Source organism: Falco peregrinus, chromosome 4, assembly GCF_023634155.1.
Source record: "Falco peregrinus isolate bFalPer1 chromosome 4, bFalPer1.pri, whole genome shotgun sequence".
NCBI classification, from domain to species: Eukaryota; Metazoa; Chordata; class Aves; order Falconiformes; family Falconidae; genus Falco; species Falco peregrinus.
The window spans coordinates 94,139,554-94,149,071 of NC_073724.1; the positions used below are offsets into that span (position 1 = coordinate 94,139,554).

Here is a 9,518-nt window from a genome sequence, read left to right on the forward strand (position 1 = left end):
AGCCTCACAAGCAAAAGATTACCTACTTGTGGCAGAAGTATTTGATGTATATTAATTGGAAAGATCCGCACTGGTTGTTCCTGAACAAAATACACAACAAATCTCCTGGACATACTATATTGTGCACAACCACACTTTGACTGGAGGCTTTTAGCTCATCTGGCAAGCTAGGCTAATTTCCTTTCTAGCACCAGGCAGATACTGAAAATTAATCTCAAGCATGAGGCAGAAAGCTGTTTGCTAAACAATCACTCTGCCCTCTCAGTTACAGGCAATCTGAAAAAACAAACCGCTTAAGCTGCTTGCACACAATGAATCTTGTTTCATCAATGTTATCTTGCTCAAAGTGGTCAGGCTGCCTGTTCATACAACCACATACCCAAATCCAAGGAACTGGAGTGTGAGGTGGTAGAGTATTAGGATGGACCTCACAAACTATTGAGCAGCTTTCAAAATTGATCTGCATGTGACCCTGAACAGCCTCATTTACATGACTTCAAAGCTGGCCCAGTTTTCAGTAAAGCTTGGACAAATGACCTCCAGAGGTCCCTTCCAACATAAATTGGAGGACTGTAATGATGTTTTACAAGCCCTATCATGACCCGCACGTTAACGAAACTGGAACTATTCAGCATTTTGTAAGAAGTTGCCCTGCATGGCAGCATAGAACCCTTAAAAAGGGAGGACATAAAAACATAAAAATAAAGTGTATAACAGCAGGTCCAACCATCAATACAGGAGCATCCAAAAGTCAACACTACTACTCATGGCTGGTTGCAAAATCTGCACTTATATTAGGAACATTAAGAATATGACAAAACTGGTCTTGTTTACTCCTATCATGAACAATAATAGGTAATTATTTGTTTCAGCATAGCAGAAGCATGAAATATGCATAAATTCACTACTCTGGATTTGACAGTGCTTTGCACATTAATGGTAGTGGGCCACAAGGTGAGGGACAATAGTGAACTACGCCCAGAGAGCTTTAAGTATGCAGCTTAGTCTACATATGACCTCTGTGTCTCACATTACTTCTCAAAACTGTAGCCTTCTAGGTTCAGCCAAGTATTTCAGTCTCCCTGCCACTCACAACCTCTCCCATACCCAAAGCAGCTGCAGACAAGACAGCATCTGAGGAAAAAGGGAAAGGAAAAGACAGTGCAGGGAAAGATCCCTGACTTTCACTCCCAAGTTGCTCTACGACTTCCAGCAAGTTCTCTTTTCCTGTCCTCGGCAGATGTATTATCCCTGCATGAGCCTGATGCTTTCTGCCTTTCACACAGCCTTTCCAGACACCTCTTCTCCTTCAAGTGCTTGGCCCTGCATTCCTAAGACATTTTTATGTGTTTGCTTCATAAAATACAAAACATTATAAAAAGCATTCAGGAAGCTGAGAAAAGAGATACCACAGAAATAACACACAGATACTCAGGAGGTATTCACTCATAGAGGCCAAAGGACAAAATTATTGAAAAAATCTGTATTTCTTAAAAACACTCATAACAGAAATTACGAGTGCTTATGCCAGTACTGTCAGGGAACCTGTGAAGTTATATCACTTTGTGGGAATCTTCACTAGCTTTAAAAACAATTTTTCCCTAAGGGTTGCAGGCTTTTCACCCAGCTCGGGCAGTCCTGGGATATTAAGAAAGCCTGCATGCAGATCAGTGAGCATGCCACATGGTCAGACTGCCAATTGAAAGCCAAGTAGCAACTTCAGTTTGGTCATCTGGCTAAAAATGTATGCCTGGCCACATGGCACAAAAAAGAACGGAATATGTACCTATCCTGAGTGCCCTGCCTCCGTGAAAAAAACGGGATATCACTGTGCTATGCATCAGTCTGCTTTCAAGAAACACTCACTCAATAATTCTATGTTCTCCAATGTTAAGAGAAACCCACTAAAGAAGTGATAATCTCTTTATTTGCTTACTCCCATTCTCATCTGTTTCTCACTTATTCTGACAATATTCTTGATACTACTCACAGTTCACTACTGAAGCCTTACATTTAAGGAGCTGTGGTGGTTCCCAAAGCTTAGACATGGTTTAGTCCCTCCTCCACCTCTTTTTTGCACTGACGCTGCAAACCTCAGGGCAACCCAGCCATTCAAAAGCTCATCAGGCCTGTTTGCAACATTTAGTATATCTGACAAGAACATCACTACAGCCGAGACTGTAACACGGGACACATGCCAGTATGGGCTCTGTGAAATGAAATACAGCCAACTACAAGCATTCACCTCTAGCCTTACCACCTACACAGCCCAGCCTGCCTGAGCCCCTTTAACTTTGAGTCTCTATGCTGTTGTGCTGTCTCCAAGTCCACAGCTGCAGAAGGCTCCAAGAAACTTCATTTCATTGTTAATTAACAAGCTATTAACTCACTGCAAAGTAACATAAAAAATTCCCTGGAGAACAGCTAATGCTTCCTGTTTTAGGTTACCTCATAGCCCTGTGTTAAGGCTTTATTTCAGAACATACAGCACGTGTGGTTTTCATTCTACTTATACCACCTAGCATTTTAGTTCCATGTAAAAAGTAAGTACCACTGACATAATTGTAAAACATTTACATTACATTTTAATTTACCACAAACGTTTTGTGGTTAAGATTTGTGTAATTAAGGCAACAAATGCACTCATATTATTTCCTCATGTTTGGGAAATGATTTTGCTTTTACAGTTAAGTGTGCTCAGACTGTATAGCAACTGATACCATGGTATGACCATTAGTTAAGAATAGCTTGGCCACTCCTGTAGCATTTTCTAAATAAAACTGTTTAAAGAAGGCACTCAGCCTCTAAAGATCTGGAACCATGTGCAGCCCAATGCTGTTATACAAACTTCTATCACTGACAGGAAGTCCAAATCACAGTTATTTGGACTGTAAGCTCTGCAAAGTGAAGATGCTCCTTCATTCAGCGTTTATCCAGTAGACCCCCTTTCCTATTTAAAGCTGTCATAGACACAATAAATAATAAACAGAAATAAAAAGTAATAAAGCCATTATAAATAAGCTCACTGTTGGAAAGTTTCTCCCATCAATTATTATAGAGTTTAGCATGAAAAAGCATGTTTCCAGGGATCTAAAGAAAGCATTGCATTGTATTGTAATACCTTGGGTGAACTGGCTGATGCTATGGTTGCCTTTCCCCAGGTGGATCAGGAAGCCATGGCGTGGAGCCTCCGTAATTCTGATCTTAAGGGTAACGTGTAAACTGTCCCTGTCTTCCACTCTGAGCACCTTGTTGGTAATCTGAAACCCAATGTGACCTGTGGCCAGAAGACGGAGAGTCTGAGCACCCTTATTTATTACAATTTGAGGTACACTGTTGTCCACAGCCATTACTCGAATCTTCATAGTCTGAGGTTTCCTTGTTTCAAACACAGTGTTGGGGAAGACATAGAAATCAGTATGAGTGCCATCTGTAACAGTGAAAGAGAAGCTATCCTCAATTGATTCTGTCCCATCATGTTTGTAGCTGATTAGATTTTCATTTAGATCTTGTTTAGTGAAGGTGGTGACTGGTTTGGAGTTATTAAACATGATCTGACCATGAACTGGTATTTGTGTGATGATAAATTTTAGCAAAGCATCGGGTGTATCTCTGTCTTCTGCAGTCAGTTCAAAAGGGGTTATCAGTTTGTATTCATTTTCAGTCACCACCAGGTTATGGATTGTGACAACAGGTTTCTTATTGTCCACATCACTGATAGAAATTCTGAAAGTACGAAATACAGGGTTATAGCCATCAGTCACCTCAAACTCAAAGCTGTCCATTTTCACCTCATCTTCTGAAGTGTGAATGTAATAGACTTTATTGCCTGCTAATAGGAGTTGAGTAAAAGTGGAGATGGGTACCCCAGGCTCATCTGTACATTCAAGATGACCACGAACAGGTGCTCTGGTAATAGTGAAAACTAAGTTCTCATCTGGACTATTAAGGTCACTGGTGCTAAGCAAATCAGTAGTAAGGGTTACCTTCCCTCCTTCCTTCAAAGAAACTCCTTTGCTGATTACATCTGGAAAGACAATATCAATGCTACCTATTGTCACATAAAAGTAGCGGTCAATGAGAGGATTTATTCCATCTGTCACATCAAACTTGATGAGATCACGAATTCCTTCTCGGCCAAAATGCATATATTGAATTAAGTTTCTATCCACTTCCTCTTGGGTGAAGTTCATCCCCAGGGTGATATTCTCTACTCCACCTGAGGGCTTTATTCTCTGTAAGAGGCCTTGTCCTGGCCCATATCTTATAATATACGTCAAGGTTTTGTCTTCAGAATCCAGGTCAGTAGCCTTCAATATTCTGTTATGAATAGTTTTAGTTTCCCCTATTTCAATCTCCAAACCATCATTGATGGCCATTCTGGGTGTCTCATCATCTACAGGAATAACCATGATGAGTACTGTTTTCCTGACAGTATGTTTACCATCTGTGAGTTTCACCTCAAAACTGTCCTCCTTTGTCTCAGAGTCATCGTGCTCATAGAGTATGTTGGAGCTCTCTGTTACCTGATCCAAGGTGAAACTTTCCACTAGGACAGTTCCATTGACCAGCTGGTTCACAATGTGGCCATGCCTGGGAAGCCTGGTGATTGTGAACATTAACTCATCAGCAGGCATGTCTGCATCAACTGCATTAAGGATAGGGGTATCAATAACCAGGCTCATGCCTTCCATCACAACAAATTCTCGCACAAAAATTTCAGGCTCTTCATCGTTGATCGGCATAATGACAATGGGGAAAAAGTGCCTTTGGGAAAAGTTAATGCCATCAGAACAGCGGAACGCAAACCTGTCTTCAACAGGCTCTACACCCTTATGTATACTTTGGACATAAAAAATATGCCTTTGACGGAGGTCTTTTAAAGTAAAAGCACTTATAGCCACACCTGCTCTGGATCTTTCAGATCCTGGGGCTGGAGAGATGTTCTCTACATACCCAGATGTGGGCTGAGCAACAATGGTGCAGAGTACATCATCACGTGGAGTATCCACATCTTCAGCCCTGAGGTGAGCAGGAGTAATGACCTGTTTGTCACCTTCCATTACCTTGAACTGCTCCCCTAGAAAAATCTCTGGGGCTTGACTGTCAACAGGAAGAATGGTCACCAAGACTGAAACTCCTTGAACAACATTGCCCCTGATGCTCCACTCCTCAGATAGGTCAGACAAGGTAAGGTTGAAGGTATCTTCTTTGGGCAGAAGGCCTATTTCACCACCAGTGTGAGCATATACTACAGCACCATCCAGCAGATCTCTCTGGGAAAATTTCTCTGCGGGCACCCCTTGGAGCAGGATGTTCCCATGCTGAGGAGGATCCTCTACAATGAAGGTCAACATTAAGTCATCTGTATCCTCATCTGTACCCTGAATGACATTCGCGGTGATTTCAGCCACACCATTCTCCAGCACATCCAGGTAGGAACCAAGGGTGCCTGGGGGCAACCGTAGCGTAGGAACCTCATCATCAACTGGGTGCACATTCATTTTCAGTGTGATTGGCACAAAATGAACACCATCAGTCACATCAAGCTTGCAGGTATCACTGTTGGTCTCAGCTCCACTGTGCACATACACCACCCTCCCTTGTCTGATATCCTCCAGGCCAAAGACACCTCCTGGAATCAAACTGTACCCAGAAAGCTGCAACTGGCCATACCGAGGAGCCTGGGTCAGGATAAATCTGAGATGGGCAAGTTCAGTGTCCGTGTCAGTGGCATCCAGCTCAGTTGGACTAAGAACATGGCTGCCTCCCTCAGGCAAAGTGAAGCCAGTGTTAGTGATTTCAGGAGGCTGGTTATCCACAGGTTGCAGGTAGATGGTGAAAGTCCCTTCAGCTGCATTGCCAGCTGCATCTTGCACTTGATACTGAAACTGAACCAAATGAGGAGCCACCCCCAGTTCTTCCTGCGGAGGACGGTACGAGATCTTGTGATGATTGATCTGGGCTTGGGTGAAGTGGGTAACTTCCACAGAGTGATCCTCAGTCAGCACAAGGGATCCCAGGCGGGCACCATATACATCTGGAGGGTGGTTAGTGTCAGTGTCAGTGGGGGGCTGGGTTATCGTGTAGCGAAGTTCACGGTCCCCTGAATCCTGATCTGTGTAACATAAGTGCTTCCTCCGCAGTGGGGTCACCTGCTGCTCTGCAACTATTAAGTGCAGGCTGCTGCCACTGTGCAGCTCTGGGGCTAACCTGTCTATGGGATGTACTCGAATTACAAAAGTCTGTGGCCCAGAGCGGTTGGGTGGGTCATTGTCATCCTGGACTCTAAAGATGAATTGGTCTAACACAACCCCAGGGCCAGGGCTGTGAGGCCCAAAGTGGTGGTAAAAGAGACGCCCCTCCACAATGTCCTGCTGCAGCCACTCTCTTACTGGCTTTTCATAGATTAGGGAGCTCCCTGCTAAACCTTGCACCCTCCTCCAAGAAAAGGCCTCATCTTCTTCCTCCTCCTCCTCCCAGCCAGGAGGTGGCTGTGCTTGACGGAGGAGGAGCTGCCCAGCAGTGGGGCCAGACTCCACTGTGAAGAGCAGGATGGCATCCTGCGAGTCAATGTCAGTGGCGCTAAGAGCACGGGTGGTGATGGGCACTGTTTCACCCTCAGCCATGGCCAGCCCTGTGTTAGCATTGAGTAGGGGTGGCTGGTCATCGGTGGGCACCAGGGTAATGGGGAAAAGGAACTCAACACGGTGGCGAGAGCCACCATCTTCCAGCCGCAGCACCAGGTTGTCACTGAGTGGAGACTCGCTGCCGTCATGCTGGTAAATGACCAGGCCTGCTGCCAGCTCAGCCACTGTGAAGTGTTTACGAGGGGCAGCAGGCACAGGGGTGTCCTGCAGGAGAGTGAGGTGGCCGTGTCTCAGCCCTGCCACCACACTCACCCGCACCTGTTCAAGGTCATCCTCGTCACTGATCACCAGGTTGGGGCTGGGACCCGGGCCTGAGAGAGGCCGTGACTGCCCCTCGTAGAGCACAAGGCCCATGTTGCGGGTCACCACAGGTGCCAGGGTGTTCATGGGCTTCACCACAATCACAAAGGCGAAAGGCTCTGAGGCAGCACCCTCCGGATCCAGTACCTCCAGCTCGAGCTCAAAGAGCCGCTCCCGATCTGAGTCTTCCGTGGGTGGCTGGTAGGCGATGCGCAGCTCCCTCACGTCCCGCTGGCTGAAGGAGGAGACAGGCAAGCTCCGGTCGTCTGTGCTGACCATGTGGCCCTGACCGGGGCCAAAGGGAGAGGTGATGTTGAAGAGCAGCAGGTCCGGCGGTGACTCGGCATCCTCAGCTGACAGCATGTCGGGCGTGAGGGCGGTGAGGACAAACTGGTCCACCTCCATCATCAGCATGGCAAGGAAGCTGGGTTTGGGGGCCACGTTCTCAGTCCCGGCCCGGATACGCACCAGCACCTGGAAGTACTCGCGCTTCAGCAGCGCCCCGCCGCCCGCCGCCTCCCGCAGCTCCGCCACCAGCGGCACCAGGTCGCGGTTGGGGGAGCCGCCGGCCGCCGTGTGCCGGTAGCGCAGCCCCAGGCGCAGGAACTCCTCGCAGTCCCACATGGAGGTGGGCACCGGGCCGCCCCCCGCCGCCTCCCCACCCGCGGCCGGCGGCGTCGCCGCGGCCGCCGCCGCTGGGTAGTTGAGGATCTCTCCGTAGCGGGGCAGCCCGGCCAGCGGCGGCAGCAGCCCCACCCGGCAGCGCTGCCGGCCCGGCTCGAAGGCGAACTCCAGGCTGCGGGCGTCCAGCGGGTTGCTGGTGCCCCGCAGGCGCTCCACGGTGAGGGGCAGGTTGCGGGTGACGATCTCCAGCTGGGTGAAGAGCACCTCCACCTCCAGCACCAGGGGCAGCACCAGGGCGCGGCTCGGCGAGTCGTAGCGCAGCTGCAGGCGGACGCGGTCCCGCGCGGGGCTGCGGCCGCCCAGGTGGGCGTACTGCACCTCGCGGGCCCCGAAGTCGCAGGGGAAGCGCCGGGGGCTCAGGCGGCCCGGCCGCTGCCACAGCGGGTCCTCGTCCAGCACGGTGAGGTGGCACCGGTCACCTGGCTGCACCTGCAGCACCAGGTCCCACGCGGGGTCCAGCCAGGCGGAGCGGCCCAGGGGCACCCGTAGCCCGCGGTTGGCCACCACCACGGCGGCCGCCTCCGGCGCCCACGGCGAGGAGACCGCGCCGCTGCCTGCCGGCGGCTCCGGCGCCCCCAGCCAGAGGCAGCCGGCCAGCAGCAGCCAGCCGGCCGGCAGCCGCCGCGGCGCGGCGGGGAGAGCCTGCATCGTCCTTGCCGGCGGAGCGAAGCGCCGGGAGCCCCCGGCAGCGGCGTGCGCGCTCCGCAGGGGCCGAGTGGCGGCCGCGCTCCCGCCGCCGACACCGCCCTCCCCGACCCGCTCGCCTCACGCACACGCTGCGGTCTGAGAGAAGCGCGCCCCGCTCCGGAGGGGAGCCCCGCGAGCCGCGAAGTCCTGCCCGGTACCTCCGAGCGGCCAATAGGCACCCGCGGGGGGAGAGGCAGGCTGGCGCGATTGGACAGAGCGGGTTGCCAATCACGCAAGGTAGTGGGGGACAGCCTCCCCCTCCCTCCGCCGACCCCTCAACAGGTTGTTGAGGAGAAGGCGCCGGGAGAGCGCCGGGCGCGGCGCTGGCTGCGCGGGGACGGGGCGGGAGGGGGAGGCGGGCGCCGCCGCTCGCCTTGCCGGCAGCCCCCGCGGGAGAGGCGCCGCGGATCGCCCAGAGCCCCCGTGTCGCGGAGAGGGCGGTGCAGCTTGCGCAGGGCGGCGGGAACGCACCTCCGCCAGCCCCGGGGGGCAGCGGGAGGGCACCGCCCCTCCCCGCCACCCCCGCACGGAGCCTCCCCGCTCTCGCCTCCAGTCCCCGGCTCCTGGGGCAGTTAGAGCGGGGCTGTCCCCCCGCGGCCGCCGGGGAGGGCTCGGGGCTTCCCTTCCCCTCAGGGTACGGGGCGGCAGGCGGGCGCGGGCCGGCAGCGATGGCGGTGGCCCGGTTCCCGCGGGCAACAGGAGGGGGGTTGCCCCAGAGCCGAGCCGGGTTAACGGGGGCCGGGGGGGGACAAAGGTGCCCGAGGGACGGCGCGGCGGGTGACGCGAGGGGCAGCGCCCCGGGGCCGCGGCTGGGGGCGGTGGCGCGGGGACCTGCTGCCGCCACCGCCCTGCTGCGCGCCAGAAAGAAGGCGGATAAATATCTCCGGGGCAAAATACATTAGCTGATATCCAGTTTCATTCCTCGGAGGTGACTAGCCGCAGCACTGGTGAATAAAAGCTTCACAGTATTCCTGCCATCTTGTGTCTGCAGTTAAAGGCATATTAGTAAGAGCCTGAGCTTGCAGGAGTTGCTTGCCTTTGAAAATCCCTAATGGCAGGCTCTCAGGTTTTATTCATCTTGTCTCACAGCTGCTAAAATTCTTTCTTGTTAATGAAATGTGAACCAGAGTCTGTTTAAAAGAAAAAAAAAAACAAAACCAAAACAACAACCAAAAAAACCCCAAACACGTTTCTAAG

General features: G+C 51.6%; 1 protein-coding gene across 1 annotated transcript in view; it reads right to left on the reverse strand.

Moving 5' to 3' along the window:
• Nucleotides 1–8,375, reverse strand: part of FREM2 (FRAS1 related extracellular matrix 2) — a 143,082-nt gene extending 134,707 nt beyond the window's left edge. The window contains exon 1 of the mRNA XM_027790674.2: nucleotides 3,122–8,375. Within this exon, the coding sequence (XP_027646475.2) occupies nucleotides 3,122–8,282 (5,161 nt within the window). The 5' untranslated portion in view covers nucleotides 8,283–8,375. The remainder of the gene's footprint in view (nucleotides 1–3,121) is intronic.
• Between the last annotated feature and the right edge of the window lie 1,143 nt (nucleotides 8,376–9,518).